Source organism: Lagopus muta, chromosome 10 (assembly GCF_023343835.1).
Source record: "Lagopus muta isolate bLagMut1 chromosome 10, bLagMut1 primary, whole genome shotgun sequence".
Lineage (NCBI taxonomy): Eukaryota > Metazoa > Chordata > Aves > Galliformes > Phasianidae > Lagopus > Lagopus muta.
In genome coordinates this window covers 12,640,698-12,663,701 of record NC_064442.1, presented here as the reverse complement: position 1 = coordinate 12,663,701, position 23,004 = coordinate 12,640,698, and the positions used below count along the sequence as shown (strand labels likewise).

General features: G+C 41.3%; 1 protein-coding gene across 1 annotated transcript in view; it reads left to right on the top strand.

Moving 5' to 3' along the window:
• Positions 1-20,643, top strand: part of RFX7 (regulatory factor X7) — a 51,316-nt gene extending 30,673 nt beyond the window's left edge. The window contains exons 4-9 of the mRNA XM_048956484.1: positions 129-251; positions 7,159-7,279; positions 8,345-8,425; positions 9,009-9,216; positions 12,247-12,542; positions 13,446-20,643. Of these exons, the coding sequence (XP_048812441.1) occupies positions 129-251; positions 7,159-7,279; positions 8,345-8,425; positions 9,009-9,216; positions 12,247-12,542; positions 13,446-16,748 (4,132 nt within the window). The 3' untranslated portion in view covers positions 16,749-20,643. The remainder of the gene's footprint in view (positions 1-128; positions 252-7,158; positions 7,280-8,344; positions 8,426-9,008; positions 9,217-12,246; positions 12,543-13,445) is intronic.
• Positions 20,644-23,004: the final 2,361 nt, after the last annotated feature.

Below are 23,004 nucleotides of genomic sequence, written 5' to 3'. Positions count from 1 at the left end.
GATAGCTGAGTAGTGAGGTTCTGACTCTTGTTGTCTCTGGCACTTCTCTGCTTGTGTAAGCAGGCAATTGTAACGGAGGAGGAACTACAGAGTAAAACCTTCATCAGAGCTGTTTCTTCTTTCAATAGTGATCAGATCTCCATGTCATCCAGCCGTGCGCAGCAGATGCACGCCTTCTCTTGGATACGGAATACCTTGGAAGAGCACCCCGAGACATCCCTTCCCAAACAGGAGGTTTATGATGAGTACAAGTGAGTGTTCCTAAACTGAGTTCATACATATGGCTTTAGCAAGTTGTAAGTCGTTCTGTTACACTGGCACTACAGGTGCTCCTTTGCTGTACGTTTACAAGTGCACATGGAAGAACAAGGCCTTCAGTACCTGTGTAACTAAGAGCATACTAGCTGCAGTGAGGTGTATGCAGTTTTTCTGCTGCTGAAGACAGGACTGTGCTGTTCAAATTGTGCATTACCTGTGCTGAAATAGACAAGTATTCCTTAACAAGAAAACTTCTGTATGAGTGTGTGTTGTACTTTCTGAGCAGAGTGGCACAGGGAAAAAGCACCAGTTACTATTTTACAGTACATTTTAGTCCAATTATACGTACACATATATATAAGTGACTGTCTTAATGAGGATAAAGAGCTGAATTGTTCCTAGTGGAAAGGGGGATTTTTGATTGTAAGATGTAGCCAGTCGTACCTTTCTCTCCAGAATAATGTGCAAGTCCTGGACTTACTGCAGCAAATCTGATTTCTACAGACACACAATATTTCTGAATATGCATGAAAACAGTAACCAAGGCCACTGTGAGTCTGTTTTGTCAAGTCTCAAAGCTACCGTGTAATGAGAAAGCAATTAGAAGCAAGGGAGAGCGAGATGCTCGATGGAAGCTGGATTTGAATTCATTTAGAGAATATTCCCCACAGGGGAAAAAATCCCAAATGCCTGAAGATGAATAACAGATCTATGATCTAGTATGAATAATTCCATAATCTAGATGATGACAATAATTTGCAAGGAGCTGACTCCCTTCTCCTCACAAGTGCCTGCAGGATTCAGCCCTTAGTTGCTATTGCAGCGTTGCATTATGCGAATACCTCAATTAACTCTCTCTGGTGGAGGTTGTTTTTGTCTGTCTTCTGACTGAGCAGAAGCACGATGGCATTAGCTTGCCTGGGGTTGATAAACATGCACACACCTATTTCTGAAGTCTCACTATTGACTTGAATGGTGACGCAGCCCGGAAACGTGGCCAATAGCACAGATGTGTCAGGGCAGCCAATCCCCGAGCAGGAGCTGCTCACACAGACTCAGCAACAGCGGCAGCTGCTGTGCAGGAGAGAAATGGAAGCGTTATTCTTAAATATATTTCTTATTTAATAATTCATTGTCTGCTTGGCTTCCATGTTGTGCCAAGCTGCAGATGCCCGGGAAAATTATCGTCTACAGATTTTTAGAGTGAAATTTGGATGGCTTTTGTATATAGCTGTATCGAGTATTTGGGTACTGTGGGTTTTTTTCCTGACAAAATAAGGGTGGTAAGCAAATATTCAGGGCAATATCAAATGTTTGGAATTTGTTCTCCTTTGAAAGCATCTGTTCCATTTTTAAAAATTTTGTTTCTGTGAGTGTATTTATGAGCTATTCTTGTGCACACCAAAGGAAGAATGGCTTTGCTGTGGGAAGAGGAGAACAAGGCCCATAAATAGATGAGTTAGTTTTGATAAATCATTTTTGTTTATCTAGGGATGTTAAATGCTCTCAAATTTTACTTCTGTCTTATTTACTATTTACAGTTTCTCTCCTCCCTGTGCAAATATAGATGTTGCATGAGCTCACATTCTGGATACATAAACCAAAGTTGCAAGGCTTCAAAAGATTGCTGCATCATAACAGCATCTCAAGTCCTGCTGTAAATTTTGATCAAAATTGATGTTAGAAAAATACTGATCTTCTCCATTACCTTTGTGTTTATTTCTATGAAGAGTGGAAAAACAGAAGCTTCTTCTCTATGTATCAAGCATTGGCAAGTGTCAGTAGCATTTCCAACTTCTTCATATTTCATTAGCCCTTTGTCTCTGAACTAGTTCAATACAATGGTCCTTCTTTCTGTTTCCTTACTCTTTAACTGCAGTTTCACATCTCTAAGTAAAAGTGAATGGGTACGTTGACTTCTTGAAAGGGGTAAAATAAATGAGAAATGCATCATAAGCCCATGGGAAGGTTGAAAACTTGCAACTGAATTTCAGGAAGGAGGTAAATGAAAGGTGTTTCACCTCTCTTGTTGGCACTATGATATGCTGTGCTGTAAGAAGCTGAGTTTCTGCTGGACATGTGTGGTACTTCTGCCAGCTTCCTTTGGGAGTGATGGGGAATACCATCTGGAAAATATTATGGGGACTCATGATGAGCTGCTTACCATGTTATATAGTCTGCAGAGAATAGGTACTGCTTCCCACAAAATCTTTTCAGCATTTTCTTCTAAGTCAGTTTTACTTTGGTATCTTTGGCATCTTTCCTATTAGTGAACACCCTTCTGGAAGCTCCCAGATGTGGAGTTAGTTGAGTTTAGAGAATTAAGATTACACAGAAAAAAATGCTTGTTTTTCCACAAAATGATTTTTTGAGTCTTGAGAAAGCACCTGGGTCTACCCACATTGCTGCTGCTGCAGGTGACACAAGGAAAGGAAGTCATATTGTCCATATTTGGTGTCCTAAAGATTGACTTCATACACATAATACTGATGAAGAGATCTCAGAGTGAGCCTCCATCTCTTTCATCTGGTCTGTAAATCATTAATCGTTGCCTTTTAATGTAAAGCATTAATCCAGCCAGTAGGCTGTTGGGCTGCTTGATGCCACCTGATGCATAGGTTGTATGCGTACTGGGTGTTAAGAATGCTAACAAGTTAGAATATTCAGAAGCCAGAACAGAAGAGGGAAGTAGGTGTACAATTACTATGTAGATTAAACAAATGAAAGACACGAGATGCTTTTAACTGACATTGAATAAAGCTCCCTGATAGGAACAGGATGGAACCTATTGTGTTTTTGAGTCTTCTGTCATAGACAGCTACCTATGTACTCCTTCTAAAGGATGGGGCTGATCAAACTCCATCTAAAGCAGTAGTTTCCCAGCTCTCTTACTACTCTTAGGAATCTGATGTGTTCTGTTTCTTTGGTTTTCAGACATCTTTTCCATCCTACCTGATTTTCTAGAACTTTCTTCTGTGCCAGCTTTGTTCATCAGCCTAAAGAGAGCCTACCTCCTCCTAAAGTTCTTTCTTCCAACGCGTTTATTAGAAACCAGTTGTGTTCATGGATTGGATAAGCAAAGATCTTTATTTTGTTTCATGCAATAGGTTCTCTTTTAGTTACTACTCATAATGGTTTTGCACCTATCTTGTATTGAACTCAGAACTAACAGAGTAGTAAAGTCTGTATGATACTCTGTGTGTGATTTTGGCTGTACATACAGCAAGACTGAAACTCCCTTCACATAATGCTGCTGTTTTTACTGTAAAATTGCATCCTCCTTGTTATCAGCTGTGATGGCTATGTTGTAAATAATAACAAGATGGCTAACAGATCCATTTTATCTTTTGCCACCTCTAGTTGATGAGTGCATACCTTACAGCAGTAGCACCTATTAATTCTTGTGCACTGTTTTGCATTTTGAACTATTTCACCTTTTTTTGTTCTTGTATCAAGTCATTTCGTTTTCCTTGTAACACCCCAGTCACTTTGTTTTAGTGATACCTACCTCCAAATATTAAGGAATTAGGTGATTATGCCACTTCTTTTCAAGGCTGTTTTTGAATGGCTGTGTGTACAGACTTGCTGTGACCCTTCTGTTTCAGTGTAGTCTGTTATCGCCGTTTTATCCAGTTCTTTGCTCAGAATGCTAATTAAGCTGAGTTGTGGAGTCTGATTGTTTTCATTGGCTTTTAGTTGGTTGATCTTTTTGGAGGATTAATTTAAGTGCACTCCCACTGTATTTTATGTCTAGAATACATTTAATTTCAAAATCTTACCAAAAAAAGGACTTTTCTTGTCCAGCATACTGTGCTGGGGAGCTCTGTACAAAGGAACACAGGCAGTCGTGTCCATTGTCATTCTGGGCTCTGTGTAGACTGCCCATCCTGGATTTCTTTCCCACCCACCCTTGAAATAAGCACAGCTGCTCCTGGGCTCGGTGATGTGCAAGAGTGCAAGTGGCAGAAATAAGAGCTTCAGGGGAGGAAGAAACTCCTGCTCTCAAGTCAGTGAGAGATCACAGATGGACATGTAGGATTCTCAGCCAAGGCAGGAGGAGGAGGGGCCATGTGGAACGATCTGTCTGAAAACTGAAATTACATGATAATAATAGTGCAGAAATCACGGTCTTGCAGAAACTGCAAATATGGATACAAGGGGACCATATAACTGTATGTTTATTGCTGCTAGCAAGTAATTGTCTTGAAACAGATGTGCTTCACTTGAGGAACTATTTATTTTTTTATTTTCCTGGAGAGGGAATAATTTTAACTTTAAAGTTCATTGATTGGTAGCAAACCAACACAATTAAGGTTTTGTTCTGCTGACGTTGGTGAATTTCAGTCAAAGATACTGCTGACTCCAGCAGAGGAGATTGGAGAGCCCTCCTTTCCATGGTAATTGAGACTTCAGGGCCTGTAATCAGCATCAGTAAGTGACAAGGACCTGCCTTGTAGGAATTTTCAGGGGAAACTTAAAATCCAGCGGAGCTTGGTGAAATGCAAGATTTAACAAAAACAAAGCAGAGAGACCTGTCTAGGACACCGCTATGTATGAAGCACTGACTTAATTCCTAAGAAGGTGCAGGAAAGCAGGAGAAGTATTTCTTTGTATTAATTTCAAAGGAACAAATCTGGAATCCAGATGCATGCTTGTATGCACTGAAATGAATACTGGGTACATATTTTCCTGGTATCTGATACAGAAACTTGAACTGGTTGGAGGAGACTTCTGGAGTTACCTGATGCAGCCCCTCAGTGAAAGTGGGGTTTGACACTGACATTTTATGGTGTTCCAGGGGGCCTTATTCAGATAATTTATGAATAAGGAAAATCAAATATTAGAAGGGCAGCCCAAAAGTGACATGAAACATCTTTTACCTGTTTTCTGAACCTGCCTGGGCAAAAGCCTTGAGTAGCCTGCTTTACTGAGCCTGCCTTGGGCTGGTGTTTGAAGTCCTACCAAGCAGCCTTCCCACTCAGATTTGTCTCTGATGCTCCAAGGGTGGAGCTTTCACAGCCCCTGACAGCTCCTTTTCCTGTGGTCTGTCACTGTTGTTGTGAAGGCTGGGGGAAGTTACCATCTGAACTACACTGCGTTTGCTTTTGCATTTTGGAGGGAGGAACAAAAGTCTGGGTTGCTCTGTCTCGTGGCTCACAGCTGTCTGTACAGGGGTGCAGGCAGCCTTTGTTTTGGGCAGAGCTGGGGAGAGTGAGGGGTGCACAAGCTCTGTAAGGTAGTGTTAGAAGCAAATAGTGTAAGCATTGCTGTTCATCAACAAAATCATGACATTTGTGGTGGTGTTTCCCAAATGGAAGGTACCTACATACAGCCAAGGTGAAAGCAGAAGATATGCTCCAGTATTTGCATAGAGGAAACATAGAGGAAGTACCTCAAAACTGTATCCTACTCTCTGTACTGCTACAGTTTTCAGTGAAGACCTTTCATCTGGCCTTCTTAGATGCAAATGCCTTTGCTAATCTTTACTGTTTTTGCCAGGTGATGCTGGGAGTGAAACTTCTATTTCAGGAATCATGTTTTTCCTTCTGTTCATTCTTCCTTGATGAGCAGTGATACATTTGCCAATATGCATCCCACTCACTGTAGTGGGCAGTGTGCTGTACGAAGTGATTGTTTTCCCTCTGTCTTGCTGTGGTGTCCACACAGAACTGTATACAATCACCTTCTCTTTTTCAGAGATAGGTTGGTTTTGTGTATTTCTTTCAGGATCTCTCAAGGAAAAGAGGTCATTGCTATGGTGCTGATTCTGACCGTTGAGTGTTTTTACTGTATGTTTTTGGGGCCTAACAGCTGTGAAATACCACAAAGCACTTGGAACAAAAGTCAATATGTAATTGTGTTCATATATTTGGGCAGCCTTAAGCATTTGCTATGTAGATAAACCTTCCAGAGCAGTTTACATTTTTCTCTTCTGCTTTCATATGATTGTGATTTTTCAAGAACGTTCACGTTCTGCAGTGAGGTGAACGATCCTTGTTCTCCGCCTAAAGGAGAGATATATGTTCTTTTTAAGTATCTCAGGCATTAAAATAGATGAATAGGTGTTGAAACAAAACTGCTGCTGTTTTTGAGTGTTAGACCGATAATGGTGCCCATTTTATTAGAACAGTGAAATTAGCAAAATGAGGTCTTTTGTTGCCTTTTTTTTTCCTGTTACCAGGTTGGTATACTGAGTTATATGAAGATAAACACATCTACACACGCAGAGGCAGTTGAAATCTGTTAATTCCGGGCTGTTAGTTAAAATAAGGGTGCCTGTAAACAGACCCTACAATTCGATGTGGGCAGATAGTTGCTTGTACAGTAGTAAGAGGACTGACTCCTCAGTACATGTTTCTGTTAGCCCTACAAAGACGAAGCTGGTTCTATGGGAAGATACGCTTCATTAAATTCAGTTCAGTTGAGCTCTATTAAGATGCAGCTGTGTATGCAGAATCTTCGTCTGGACACAGACAAATTGCTGACCAAATATTCCTGCAGGACTTCAGGCCTTACCACACCCGAGCCATACTTCTGGCTAGAGAATGTCACTGCCTTTATTGTGTCCTAAAATAAGTGAATTGAAGCATAAACTTGAGACTAAGTTATGGAGTATATTTTAACTGTGCTCTAGTTAGTGCCACTACTTGTTAAATCTTCACATGACTTGTCTTTGAACTCAGTAGAGAACAAGGCAAAAAGCTATGGTATTAATAGCTCTGTGTATACATTTTTAATGTATTCAGTTCGTTGTGGATAGCTTCATTAATGTTATATGTGATTCTAAATATGGACGGGTTTGAGTGTTTTCTTCTGATAACCTTTGATGGAGTCTAAGATGTAGACTGGCCTATTGTATTAACTTTGCTCCCATTCACGTTTTATTTCTCTTTGTTGCAGGAGCTATTGTGACAATCTTGGCTACCACCCATTAAGTGCTGCTGACTTTGGAAAGATAATGAAAAATGTCTTTCCAAATATGAAGGCTCGTCGTCTAGGCACAAGAGGCAAATCAAAATATCCTTTGCTAGAACACTTCTCAGTAACTTCTGCATTTGCCTGGAGAACATCAGCCATTATGGCTTAATTATCAGCCAAATTTAGAAGCAGTGTTAAATAAAAAAAGTGCAGACACTTTCCCAAAATTCTTAAAAAATTGTTAATCACATAGCGTTAAGTTGGAAGGTAAATATAGGTTATGCTGTCTTTCTGGGTTTTAATGCTTAATTGTCAGAGCAGCAAGGAATCCGAGGAGTCGTATCAATTTGAGTAAAGAGGGATATTGGAGTAAAAGAACTTGCCTCACATATATGCAGTAACTGATACTTTATTAGTAGGATTCACAATTATCAAAATGTTTGTGCTCTCATTGCATTATACTTGTGCATACCAGTGATTTAAAAGTTGGCTGTAAAGTCAAAGATTGTTAAGAAGTTCTATAGATCTTTGATAAAACTACACCTCCTCAATCCGTGGTTTGAAGGAGAGTAGAGGACAACTGGGAAACAGCCAAAAAAGCTGATTTCAGACTTGGAAGGCACTTACCTGTGAGTTGTCCTGCCAGTGGGAGAGACTGTTTTCTTCATTGCGTGGAGCAGACCTCCTGAAATAGGAAAGGCTGTTTAGAGCAAGAGCTTCTAGGATGGGAAGTGCCTCCTCTCTCCATTGGCTGCAGTCTTGTTGCCTGTGCCTGAACTTGAAATCTCCTTCCTTTCTTTCTTACCCGTGGTAGAGAAATAGTCCATCCCAGAGGGCATGCAGAAATAGTACCTGTTCAGCTGTAACTTACTAGAAAGCCTGAAGTACCCAGAAATTTGATGGTGTCATAGTGTAGGTAAACGTGTTGTTAAGGTGGAGCAATACACGATTACATGCTGGGATAAATGAGCCCATCAGCTAATAGGCAGCCAGAATCAAGAAGTCAAAGCATATGCTGTGGAAAAAAGCCAGCTTTATAGCACTAGTGGCACAAAATTTGAGATCTTTTGGTGAGTTTCCAGGTGAGAAGTATTGGAAGAATTACTGCTCTACCTCCCTATCCCCAGCTAAGCTGAAATCATGTAGACCTTAATTCTTGATCACATATTGCTACAGTGGACTGAGGAAGAAGGCTTTTGTGCATATGCCAACACTGCCCAACCTTGACTTTCATAAAACTGGAGATGGGGTATGGTATATATTTGCTTATTCGTATGTGTTTGTACAAATTAACATTTATTATGTTATTTTTACAATCTGAAGTTTTTAAAGCAAATTGAAAAGCTGTGTAGTTCTTAATGTTTTCTTCACAGTGCTCAGCTTCTGAATTATTGTTTGGTGATTCTGTCAAACTCATAGAGAAAGCTAATGCTATGGTTTTTAACTCTGACTCTGTTTTGGTTTTACTGTATATTTAAAATAATAATTCAACATCGAGGAGCTCCTGTGAAAGAAGCAGTTCCTGTGTAAATGACTGCTGAGTTGATAAAACAGTGGATGTAGGGAGAATCAGCTGCGGGTGCTCTGGATGTTAGTATTTTCACTCATTTTTTTCTGGAAAAGTCAGCTCCATAAAGCACCTTTGGAAACTAGCAATAGTGCTTCATTTTTAACACTGCTGATGTTGTGATCTTGTTTTCCCAATTTCATGGAAGTACGTGAACATAATTACTCAACTTGCATGTTTCTCCTCATCATTTGCTCTGTATTCTTCTTGTTTTCGCTCTTCAGTAACGTTCAATTACTGAAGTAACCTTCTTTGTTTGTTTTAGTTGGATGGGACAGAGCCATCTGGACAGCTACAAAGTGCTGATGAGGAAGTTGTCTCTGCAGCCTGCCGGCTTGTTTGTGAGTGGGCCCAGAAAGTGCTCAGCCAGCCTTTTGATACAGTCTTGGAACTGGCTCGTTTCCTTGTCAAAAGTCACTACATCGGTACCAAGTCAATGGCAGCTTTAACTGTAATGGCAGGGGCACCAGCAGGTAATGAGTTCTGAATCAGTGGGAATTTCTTTCCTTGGAGTAGCATAGTGTGAGTGGGAGGGACTTCTTTTAGTCTTACCTGGTGTGGCAAGAAAGAGTAGAGAGGTGGCTGGGCAGTCCTGGACTATTAGGGATTGATGCACGTTGTCTTCCCTGCTCTGAGTGGGAATGCGTCCTGGTTCAGGTCATGTTGTTCTTGTCCTCTCCCATGAGTGTTAGCTGAAGTGAGGAATGATGGCTTAGTCCTTTGTTGACTGCGTCAGTAATATCTCTGAAGAAACATTTCTTTTCAGGGCAGACCTTAAACAGTGACACCAGTTGAGTCTTGCAGATGCATTTCAATTATTTCCATCCATGTTGCTGTAAAGTCTTTTCTTGCTGGTAGTCTGCATAGAGAGATGTGAAAAGAAAGAGTGGTTTCAGGTTTATTTTGTGATGTTAGCCTTTCGTGCTCTGAGATTTACTTTGTGTCACTGTCATCTGTCTGACAGACTTTTGCTGCCGTTTAGATTCACATTAATAGTCCTGTTTTAAAGACTGGGGTATGAATGCCTTACAAAACAGAATTGTGTTTCTTGAACTGCTCACTACCTGACGGAGGGGAGGTCTCATCTGGCCTTGAAGTGACGATATAACAACAGTCAGTCTGAACCATAGGTTATCTGGGGTCTGGTCACATAGAAGACTTTGGAAACCCGATTACTTCTAGAGAAGTGCTTACAGTTGAGTAAACACCTTAGCAACAGAGAAATTGAAGCAAGAAATCCTATGTCAAGTAAATAATTAATGAAATGAATCTGAGTGTTCTTGTTCAAATCAGTTTTCTAGCTTAGTCTTGTTCAAATCAGTTTTCTAGCTTATGTTCTCCGAGGTAATGAAAAGTAGGAGTTAATCTGTAGTGTAAGCAGTCAGAATTTGGGTTTTCTAGTCCATCCTGTCCCATTCCTATCAGCACCTGCTGCACCAAAGGCAGGAAGGTGTGTGCAGTGCAGTGTCAGTAGCTGACCGGTGATTCCTGGGAGACAGCCTGCAGTAATTGCATGTGGAAATTGGATGGAAAAACCTGTCTTCCCAAACTGATTCTGTGGTTTTCTCCAATTCCTCTGTTGAGGACGTGGATATTATAAAGCACTCAAAGGAATTGCTAGTTTTCAGTATGTGAGTAGTTGTAGTGAGTTGTGCACTTCATCTGGGTTTTGGGGCCAGTACAGTGGGGCTTTGTAGTCATGGTGCTGATGTAGCTGTGTTTCTCTGATAGCTTGTCTTAATCTGGAAACAATTTTCTGTTTCCGTTTTCTCTACAGCAGGTTTTCCTACCAGCATTTCTGGTATGTTAGATGCAAATTTTCCTGACATGTTTGATCTGTGTCAGGCAGTAACACCACCACATCAGTGTTTGTTTAAATTCTTCATCTTAAAAGGAAGGGTTTGAGGGGCTCTGAGAGCCCCTCTGAGAAAGAAGGGCCTTCTGCAGTCAGTTGTGTGACAGATTCCAGCACTTGACTTCAAGGTAAAGAGAGGGGTTTATTTGCTACATCAGAGGAATACCTGTTGTGTTCAGTCTCTGAAAAAGCTTGCACGTGATGTCATTTTTACATCTACTTTTACATTCCCATCATTCTCAGGATTAGTTATTTAATCACTTATAGATATTTTGTGTGTGTGGTCCTTTACAACAGTGAAAAATAGGAAAATTCACATGTACAACATCTTACTCCAACTTCCCTCAGAGGAGTTCTGCTCAGGCCTATTTAGGAAAATGTTTGAACCAAGGCAAATCTATGGGCTTGAGACTGGAACTTCAAATGGAGCCTGATGGCCAGGGCTGAAGATTGGATCATGCTGGATCACTTTCTTCCTTCTTATGATTTTTTTTTTCCAGCTTGGAACTGACAGGTGATGGTGACAGTTCTTGATTGTCATTGCTTTTCTTCGTTGGCTGCCAGGAGGAAATCTGGATATATGTATAGCTCTCTGACTCATGTAGCTTCCCTCCCTTTACTCCTTCAGAAGAAGCTGGTGCTTCCAGGAAGTGGGCAGTTATTTCCAGTGAATCCCTGGGGAGCTTGGAGTGCGTTGTGGGCAGCCATTTCGGGAGAGGTTCTATGGTCTAGAATGGCAAATAAGATATTTGCATTCCTCATTATTGCAAGAACTACAACGTCACTGTCTATTAGCTGTGAGGGGAAAAAAAAAAGCTTTTAATCTCAAATGTAAGGCTGTGGATTTTTTGTGTGTTTTTTTTTTTTTTTAATATTTTAATTCAATATTCAGCCCACATAGGTCACTTATTTGCCAGTAATTGCAATACACTGGGGCATTTCACTGCTCTGTGAAGAAGGAATTGAAAGCATAAAGTGGAGATGTTGCAGTGCTCAGGCTCTCTTGGTACATGCAGGCTGCTGCTGGGAGGGTGGACTACCAGAATACAGTTGCTGAACACATACTGGGTATCTAAGCACAAATAATTGCCCTTCAAATGGTTCCGATTGATTGTTTTTCTCCCTTGTCACTTCTCTTCTTGACTTCTTTCACTGTTCACAGACTGCATGTGATCCATTCTGGCATTAGATGCAGATATCATCTTTTCAGAGCTGCTCCTTTGTGACACAAAGGCTTTCTGGAAATATTTTAAAACTGCTTTCAGTGCAGATAGCAAAACAAAAACGTGGTAGATGATGAATTTTAAAGGTTCATCTGAAACATATCCACTGCCCTCTACTGTCAGTTAAATGAAATGCATTGGTTTTAGATTTTGCTGAAACAAAAGTTGTTTGGGATTACTAGAAACAAGATGTCAGTACTTAGCAGCTAGCATGCAACTTGCTTAACAGAGAGAGACTTTGCCTCAAATGTGGAAAGAAACTGAAACACTGAGGAGAGCTGAGTATGAGATGCTCTCATGGGTGAGATGTTTACTGAATGGTTGTGGAAATGCCTGCCATGTGTCTGTGCAGCTGGGTACAGATGTGGCACTACAGCAGACAGGGAATATGTTGTTATAATTAATTCTTCTTCTTTTATATTCAGGAATAAAAGGGATCCCCCAACCCTCAGCTTTTATACCTACTGCTGAAAGCAATTCCTTTCAACCACAAGTGAAAACTCTGTCATCTCCTGTTGATGCCAAGCAGCAGCTGCAGCGTAAGATCCAGAAGAAGCAGCAGGAACAGAAACTGCAGTCTCCTTTGCCAGGAGAGTCTCCAGCCAAGAAAACAGAAGGCACCACAACCAATGGTGTAACTAATATATCTAATGGAAGTCCTGCAATTCTGTCTCCTCAGCCTATTGGCATTGTTGTGGCAGCTGTCCCCAGCCCAATACCGGTAATTCTCCAGCAGTTCTCTTGAGAAAACAACTTAGGAAAGGACTGAAAATGGCCCCTAGCTAAGCAGTGGTGTCAGTGGGATGAAAATATGGTTTCTGTTCAGATTTGAATCCCTTGGTTCTTTTCTGTCTCAGTGACTGGTATAACAGTATGACTGAATTAGGAATAAGAGGCAGCAGAATTCTGATCACATCGTATTGGCTAAGTTCATCTTCGAAGTCAACAACAGAGGAATTTCAGCTAGCAGTAATTTAGATCATGTAGGAATAATTACTCTTGAGATGAATTTAACCAGATGGGAAAGTGTACAGGTCACGTGGGTCACTGAGCCATCTCATTTAGAATCCAAATTGATTTGCATTGGTCTGGTGGATTTAGTGACAGCAACAATTTTAATTTTGCGTGGAATTTGTAGTGTGGGACTGCCTTGTCTTTTAGACACAGAAAACAAGACTGGGAGGAAGGTTATTTGTTCTTAGGCCATTAGCTGTATTGTTTATTTCAGTAGATAAAGGCTATTAATACATACATAAATATAAAAATCAGTAGTTTTGAACACATCCTCTGTTTATCCTTTGTATTTCTGTCTTTGGTTCCACTTAGTGAAGAACTACATGAGAATAACCCTTTCATTAGTAGAAGAGCAGAGTAACGTGTAGACCGGTGCCTTAAAGCCTACCTTAAAAATGGAATCCTCATATCTACCAGCTGTAGGCAGACATATCACTTGTCTTGCATGCAGTCAGAGAGCTTGCTTTGTTTTGAAATGACATTTGCTGGTGTACAGACTTTGGTGTGTTGAGTTGTGTTGTCCTTAATCTGTGAAACGCATGGAGTGGTCTGTGGATTTTCAGGACTTCCTTGCTTCATTGCCACACCATTTCTTTTTCTCTCTAAACAGGTGCCAAGGACCAGGCAGTTGGTGACATCTCCAAGTCCTATGGGATCATCTGACAACAAGGTCCTGCCACTCAATGTTCAGGTGGTCACTCAGCACATGCAATCAGTCAAGCAGTCACCAAAGACTCCCCAGAACGTTCCTGCCAGCCCAGTTGGTGACCGCTCTGCCCGACATCGCTACCCACAGATCTTACCGAAGCCAGCAAATACCAGTGCTCTCACCATCCGCTCTCCCACAACGGTGCTTTTTACCAGTAGCCCAATCAAGACTGTTGTGCCAGCTCCACACGTGAATTCCTTAAATGTGGTAAAAATGACAGCAATATCTCTGGCCCCCAGCAGCAGCAGCGTGCCCGTCAAACAGACACCTTCAGTTAATAGTAGTGCAGGAGCAGTGGAAGAAGGGAGGACTACTCCACAGATCAAAAATGGTTCTGTTGTTTCGCTTCAGTCTCCAGGATCCAAGCCTAGCACTGTTGTAGCTGCATCTGCAGTTGAGATCAAAATGGAGCCAGAAGGACTGCTGGATGAGAACCCAGTACAGGGCCAGGAGAGCTCTGACACATCTAAGTCCATAAAGGCAACCCCTGACCTGCCTCCTGCTCAACAGATTAATTTTGAGGTTGCAACTGTGAAGGTTTCAGCTGATGGTGTCGTGGAGGCAAAACCAGTTAAGGGCTGTGATCAGGGAGCTGAAGAAGCAGGGACCAAATACAAGATGCAGTCCAATGAGATCACACCGGTTTCTTCAGCAGGCAATAATCAAAGCACTCTAAAGCTCTCTATTGCCAGTCACAACTTGTCCAGCACCAGCATTGATTCACTTCCTCCTGGTGAGTCTTCAATTAAAGACAAAATGTGCACTAAAAGTCCAAGAAAGAGACAGCCCTCTACGCTTCAGGATTCCCAGGTACCACCTGTCAAGAAACCACTGGTGGGGCAGCTTTCAGCTGGTAATGCTGAGGAGAGTCCAAAAGCAGACAGTGTTACGAAGGTTCCAAAGGTTGTATCATTAGCTAACAGTGACAGTACCACACTTGTTCAAGTTTCCAGCAAGGTACCTGTAAATGTACCTGTACCTTCTGCAGCTCCAGCAGACTTAGTGACAGACTGTTCTTTGAGCACTGATTTAAATACCAGTGATTCTACTTTAGAACAGCAGCTTGCATCAGCATCATCTCCAGATATAAAAGTGAAATTGGAAGGAAACATGTTTATTATAGAAAGTGATTCAAAATCTGATGGCAGCTTTAACCCAAACACGTGGCACCATATCACCAAAACTTCTGATTTTGCATCTGTGAATTGTGAACAGCAGCAAGATATCAGTGTTATGACTATTGCAGGACACTCTGGCTCTAGTGACTTACAGGAGACTGCATGGGAGCCAGTGCACTGTGAGGGTATACAGCAGGATGTGTACAACCAGCAGTTACAGAGCCAGATCCAGGACTCCTCCTTGGGTCAAATACAAGCACAGTCTTCAAATCAGTTACCTCTGCAGTCTGAGCTGAAAGAATTTGAACATACAGTCCCTCAGTCAAATGAAAACTTCTTTTCATTTGATGATGACCTAACCCAGGACAGCATTGTGGAGGAGCTGGTGCTCATGGAGGAGCAGATGTCAATGAATAATTCTCATGCTTACGGTGGCTGTCTAGGAATGGCACTTCAGAGTCAGACAGCAGCTCAAGGAGCTCCTGTGTCATCGCACCCGAGCAGCACACATTTTTACCATTCGATCCATAACAGCACTCCAATTCATACTCCCACTCCCACCCCTACCCCAACTCCCACCCCTACCCCGACTCCAACGCCCACCTCTGAAATGATTGCTGGATCTCAGAACGTGTCACGCGAGAGCCCCTGTTCCAGGCTGGCTCAGACGACTCCTGTGGACAGTGCTCTAGGAAGCAGCCGGCACACACCCATTGGCACGCCACATTCAAACTGCAGCAGTAGTGTTCCTCCGAGTCCTGTGGAATGCCGAAACCCATTTGCATTTACTCCCATAAGCTCCAGTATGGCTTACCACGATGCCAGCATTGTTTCAAGCAGCCCTGTGAAGCCAATGCAGCGGCCTATGGCTACCCACCCTGACAAAACCAAACTTGAGTGGATGAATAACGGGTACAGCGGCGTTAGCAATTCGTCGGTTGCAAACCACGGCATCCTTACAAGCTACCAGGAGCTAGTGGAGGATCGCTTCAGGAAACCTCATGCTTTTGCAGTTCCTGGCCAGTCGTACCAATCTCAGCCACGCCACCACGACACTCACTTTGGTCGTGTGACTCCTGTTTCACCTGTGCAGCACCAGGCAGCTCCCGTAAGTAGCGCCACCAAGCAGGAGGGCTTTGCAGTTCCTGCTCCTCTGGACAACAAAGGAGTCAGTTCCTCTCTCAATAACAGTCTGAGATGCCGGAGCGTGAGCCCTGCTGTCCACCGTCAGCGCAATCTCAGTGGGAGCACCGTTTACCCCGTTTCCAATATACCACGCTCCAACCTGGCGCCTTTTGGAAGTCCAGTGACTCCTGAAGTTCACAATGTATTTACTAATATCCATGCAGACACTAATGCCAATAATATAGCGCAGAGAAGCCAGTCAGTCCCATTGACTGTGATGATGCAGACGGCCTTCCCATCTCTTCAGAAACAAACAAACGCTAAAAAAATAACCAACGTGTTGTTAAACAAACTCGATTCTGATAGCGATGATGCGGTGAGGGGTTTGGGAATGAACAACATGCCCTCAAATTACACGGCCAGGATGAATCTCACTCAGATTTTAGAGACGTCCACTGCTTTTCCTAGTGCCAACCCGCAAAATATGATCAATTCCAGCACTTCAATTTATGAATTCCAAACACCAAATTACCTCACTAAAAGCAGCACCGATCAGATCAGTTTTTCTTCTGGAGATAACCAAGCACAATCAGACATCGGAGAGCAGCAATTAGATTTTAGCAGCACTGTAAAAGACCTTTTAGGGGAGGACAGTCTGCCAACAAACCAGCAGCTGGTGAATCAGGTGGCATCAGATCTCAGCGTTACATCTGTCTTTTCCAGCGACATCAGGTTGTCTTCCGAACTCTCAGGCAGCATTAACGATCTGAACACTTTAGACACAAATCTACTGTTTGATCCAGGTCGTCAGCAGGGACAAGACGATGATGCTACACTGGAGGAATTAAAAAACGACCCCTTGTTTCAACAAATCTGCAATGAATCCATGAACTCAATTAATACATCAGGTTTTGAGTGGATGGAGAGCAAGGATCATCCTGCTGTTGAAATGTTGGGTTAATATTGTTTTATAGTATGTATGTAGCACACTGTATGTGAAAGACAGACGTATCGTATTTGTCTTAATGGAAGTGCCTCCTGCAGCAGAAACACTTGCTATGTATTGTGGCATTTAAAACAAAAAAAAAAGTTTGCTGTACCAGTTGCTCATTCTTCAGCAGAGAAAGGGCAGTCTTACCAATTTCAAAACAAATCTCTGAAGGTGATTGGGCTATCAAAGAGCCAGTATTACGTTTTTAAATTTGATAGTGTTTCCCATTCAGCATTTCTCGTTGTAGTAAAGAAGTGGTTAATAGCTAGCAACAAGAGCTCTGGTTGAGGCAGCGGCGGGGTTTTGAGTTGAGCTCATAGGTAGGCTTTCCATAGTAAGTATTGCTCGTTTCTTCTAAGTACGTGATTCATACTGACCTCTGTCTGAAATGCAGGGCGCCTGCAGGTGTGTAGGGGATGGGCAGTGGATACAAGTGAACCAGGGGGCACGCAGCACAGGTGCCTGATCACTGTGTAGCTATGGTGAGTACTGCCTGGTGGTGAACTGGTGCCATTTGTATCTTTAGAGAGACGCAGAGGTAGAAAAAATGACAGGAAACGGGCGTGATCAAGGAAAAAGAAAGGTGCACTAATTTTTTATTGAAGAGAAAGAGATCTGTGTGGTTATTTTGTCCATTAATGTTTCTGACATTGTACTCGATGCTTTAGTTCTCACTTCAGTGCTTTTATATCAGGCAAAATTGCTGAGAAAAGATTTTAGCGCTGAGGTTTAATCTAGGCATAACACCTTATTTTAAAATGATAGGTACTATTTAATTATTTATCGAAGCTAGAGAAGTGATGTGATGTGATATCTTCCCTCTTTTTTTAAAAAAGAGCTGCTAGAGCTCATTGAAATACTATTTTTAAAGATTCGTTTTTAAGTTTGCTCTTTTCTAACAGTGGAGAGTGTAGGAAGATGTTCTTTCCTCTATATTTCAGTAGGTTGAGCCTGTCTTGCTCTCTTTTAAATAAAAGATGATTAAAATATTATAAAATGTGGTGGATCTAAAAATATTTTGTATACAGCCATAATACTGCCAGGCACTTTATAGATGTGATCTTTTGGATAAAATTTATTTTAAAAGTGCTTACTGGTTTTAGAAGCCTGAATTCAATTTTCACTGAATGATTTGAGAGGATTGATGAATCTAATTTTTGTTACATGTCCTTAGCTCCCCCCTTTGAAAATGGAATTTAAACTTCTAACTCACCAGTTTACTTAAACCAAAAAAAAAAAGGCCTTTTGTTTTATCAGCATGGCACAGGTCGGATGATGAAGAGAGAGGTGCTTGACCAGCCATGGCCCTGATGCTAGAAAGAGGACTTGCAGAATCAAGCTGTTAAGAAATAGTTGTTCTGAGAATGCTACGGTACCATCTCTTAAGCTTAGTATAAAATTGGTTATTTCTCTTGTGAACTGACAAACTGAAAGCAGAGCAGAAGACATTTTCCTCTCTTGCATTCCTCCTTTGAATAAGAGGTCCTGAATTTATGAATGGGAAGGCACAAGAAGCCCCCCTAGATTTATTAAGGAATAGATGCTCAGATTATTATTTGTTTTTAATTTCTGTTTTTTAAAGTGACTTAGTGGTCATTTGTTTCTTCAGTTTTTGCTAAGGACTTGATCTCAGTCCTGATTAATTTTTTTGGCGGTGCTGATCTGAATTGTGCTGCTGCATTGTCACTTCAGGTGCTGGTGTATCATGCCTTCTCTTGCTCTTGCCCTGGTTGACCACCGGTCTGTGGCTGCTTCTTCGGGGACAAAACTGTTGTGACAAACTGTAGCGCCTTACAGGGAGCGTGAGTTCACTGTGCTTGCATCGGAAATTTTGCTGCTTTTGCTTAGGAAAAGACGTGGAGAGTTTGGGTTGCTCCTTGAAGCATAGGGATATGCAATGGTGTGGGTTAAGTCACCCTTTTAAGTTAGTTAAGGAAGAGGTTAGGAATCTAAAAACTGCATAGTAGGGTTCTTTTAGGTGTCTACAGTAAGGCTGAAACCATTTTTCCTTTAGGCACAAGCTGCCAGTGGCAGGGCTTGAGTTGCATGCCTGCCCACGGCCTTTAGCCAGAGGTGGGCTCACCATCCTCCTGCCTTGTTGACTTGGCTGGGTCTGAGACACGCTCAGCGCTTCTTTTGTCTGACCCTGTGTGAAGTGCTGGGGAATATGTGAACCCTGCTTTCCAGTGTGGAGGGGGAGAACTCGAGCTCCATCTGTGCTGTGGCAGTCTGCACCATGTGCTGGCCTGGCCCCATGTTGCTGAGACTGACGTGGGCTTGGTGTAAACAAGTTCTCACCTAACTTTTTTCACTAGTTTTTCAGAACATTTCTCACTAAAACAAGAGTAGATTTGAAGCTGATGCTCTCTAAATTATGCAGCCGTCACCAAAGGTTTTTAAAGTACCTTTTACATTGTTTTTAAATACAAGCATTACTTTGAACCTAACAAGTGATTTAATTAGCAGGAATATTCTGTGATCAGTGGATTTAAAGCAAATATATGTTTAATTGAAGAAGTGTTCTATTCGGTAAGGGTTCTTTCAAGTGAAATCCAAGGCACAGACACGGCTTTGTGCATTGGTATGAGTCCTTTCAGCAGTGTTTTTGTGTTGGTGTTATAACTGATATTCTATGAGGTCCCTGTATTTAGTGCTTGTTAGTTCTTTACATTGAGACAGAGCATGTCTGCACACCAAAGTATGCAATACCCAAAGGAAGATTCCATGATCATAGCAAATGGAAGCCTGTCAGATACTCCAGAACAAAGAAGATGAGACAGTTCTGACCCCTTGTTTACATAATTGGCTTCCAAATAAGAGGATAAATACTTTTGATAGCAGTTTTTGCTAAAATATACAAACTAGTGAACTTGTACACTGTGTACAGTATTGCAGCAAACACTTTAAAATTGGTTGGTTAGTCCAGCAAACTATCTGGGTTCATGTATTGCACTAATATTCTGTTGAACCTGTGGCAGGCACGTTCCTTAGGATAAATGCAACAAATACGGCCAACAGATTTAAATAAAATAATAAATAAACAAAAAAACCCACAAAAAATAAAACGGAAAAAAATCTAATGTGTTTCATTATTAAAAGGCAAAATGTCATTAAAAGTGACAGGTGAAATTGTCTTATGTAGCAATGTGCATTGATCTCAATGAGATATTTCTATTTCTTATTCTCTTAAATGAGAATATTACAGCAGGAAAAATCAAGTTTAGTTTGCTTCACCATGTTAATACATGATCACAAAATGTGCATGAGTGTTAATGACTTAATCTTGTACAGTACTAGATATATTCCTGTAACCACTTTTTTTTATTCTTTGCTGTATTGAAGCTGGTTCGGTGTTAACCAGGTGAGCATAGTTATTCACAAGTTACTTACTTTTTTATGTTAACTAATTCAGCTTAGTTATTGTTGAATATGTTCCTTTTTTGGATTCTTTTTTATTGTTCGGGTGTTGAAAGATATTTTTGCATCATTTTATCATGATAAGAATTCATGAAGTAAATAATTTGCAAATAATTGCAATAAGCACTGACTTCTGAACTGAAAAGAAGGAAAGCGTTTCTTGTGCAGTGCATCCAAGGTTCATATAATAATCTTGTACTATACCGTGCTTTATTAACTGCACCCTAAGGAAAAAATAAATCCCTGTACTACATTTTCATTAAATGCAGGAAATCCAGTTTTCCCTCTCTCCCGCAGTGTTTCGTTGTCTGTTGTACTGCTGAAACTACAGTAGTTGAATATTGCAGTAGCATTTCAGTTATTTTTTTTATTGAAAGTGCTCAAAAATTGTTTTTTAAATGTTTTCAAAAATAAAAACATTTTATATTAAAATGACTTCTAGATTATTTTCTTTATGTGAGAAATGTATGTGAAGGCGGGCCTGAAACAGTTCTGATCACAGCTGTGGAGTTGTGTTGACCTGAGCCCAGCCACAAGTTTAAAGCTGAGCGTGCATGTGAGTCTTGAGAACCTTGTGCAGTCTGTGCTCTCAGAATGATCTTCTCTTCAGAGAGTTCTGTTAGCTTTATGCCCCACTTCTGCAGCCATGCCTTTTTAGTTACTCTATGGCAATACTATTACATTTGGGGAGGAAAAAAACACCAGTCTCACCTTTCAGTTGAATCTGAGTTGAAATTTACCAGCAAATGTGAAAATAGTATTTTGGTTGAGAGCCCTAGAACACAGTAGTGATAGCTGTGCTACTTCTGTGTAGCTCCTCAGTATTACAGGCATCCCCATGTGGATGCTGATCTGAGTGTTAGTTTCATGTCTGGATGGTGAATTTTGCTGCCCATCTTTTAGTAAATATGAGTGTTTTTATACATACATGTGTACATACACACACACACACACATAGATATCCACAAGTGAAGCAAAGCTAGTTCAGTCAGAAGTGAACTGAGAACATGACAGATTTGCTTAAAAAATGTACAGTGTTGAACACAGAACCCAGAGGTTACAGAACCAGAGAATGTTCTCAATAGATGATGATATTCCTGGTACACGCGTTGAATATTCTACAGCTACCCTCCCAGTGACATAAGTGCTCACACCGGGTTGCCTGGGAACATCTACACATCCAACTGCTTTGTCGTGGCTGCTGCTGAGTCAGTTCTCCCTGAGCTTGCCTACCTGTTTGCTATATCTGGTAGTACTTCAGCTCAGCATTTATTAAAAACTTCCATTTTTGGCCTTGTAGCTCGTTTTTATTGTCATCTTCTTTTTAATAAACTGCTGCTTCTCAAAGTCTTATTTTTAGTTATTATCATTGAAACTTTGTCTATCTGTAACAGTAAATCACATGATGCAAATTAGAATCAAGTTTTCAGTGAACTTGAAGCTGCTGTGGTCACTGCAGCCTTCCTCGGGTAGCTGAACAGCCTGTCCCTACAGATCTCTGCTTCTCAGCATGTTTATTTCATAGTTATTGGACTTCCTCTTCTCAAATATCCTTGTTTTCTCAGAACTGACAAAAAACACAACTCTACAACTGTATTCTGTTATAAACTCCCCAATTAGAACTCACTCTCAATTCCTTTCTCCAACAAAAATACCCTCAAGTCTTTAACTTGCCTTCTCCATATCACTACTTCAACAGGATACTTGTTCCAAGGGCTGTGATAACTAGTTCCCAGAGTCAGTGCTGGCTTGTCCTGAGACAAGAGGGGGCATTCTGAAATGCGTTGTTGAAAAAGCTGTGTATAAGGAATTACTATTTCTGGCTGGGACAAAGCACTTTCTGTTTAACACTGCTTTGAAAATCAAAACAGTCTCTCTTTACATACACAGAAGAGGGGAGTCAAAGCTCTGGTGTCCAAGAGGCCTTGTTCAGATAGATATTCTTGTGCTAACGGAATAACAAAAAACTACTCCAACAAGGATTACCTATGGAAAGAAAAGAGGAGTAAAGACAGGAGTGCATGAGCGCACATCCATTCAGAAAAGTAGCTTCCTCTGATCTTAGCAGTGTTTTAGCTACTAGCAGAACATATCTAGTATGACTAGTTCACATGCACACACGATGACAATCTCAAGGTATTTAAAGAAAAACCCAAACACGTTATGTCCAGAAAGTTCTTACTTCTGTAACGCTATGGAAGGCTGAGCTGTGGCATAAATAGCCACAAGGATTGTGTTAACCATGGGATCACTGGTGATGAATTAAGCTGAGAATGGTGACAGCAGTTGACTGGTGCTCAGCAGCTCCATGTTTCTGTTATGGCAGCTTCTCCCTCTCCATCTGAAAACAGAAAAATAACATCTCAGTGGTGATGATTCAGACAAGTGTTTACCGCTTGGTTCAAATGCATGTGCACAAAATGAATATATCTTTCCACCTCCTCTACAGTTACTACTATGCAGGTTTGCTCATCAATCCAGAGACATTTCTAATTGCTTGTAAACTTTTGAGCCGGTCACAGAAATGAGGAACGTTTTTTGCTGCACACCTTTCCCTTCTTATACCCACCCCTCGCTCCATCGAGAGCTGTAGATGTCAGCAGCTCTCTGAGGGGACGGAGATCTCTGCAGGGGCGATGGCGTCACTGCTTTGCCATCATAGCAGCTGTGAAACAGTGGGACACCTCCACTGGTGCATTTTTATATGTGGCATGCAGGCTGTTGTTCATGCTGGTGAAAATGCACAGCTAATGGTGGTGGTGACTGTTGAAAAAGTCTTTTGTCGCTGAGAATTTGCTCTAACAAACAG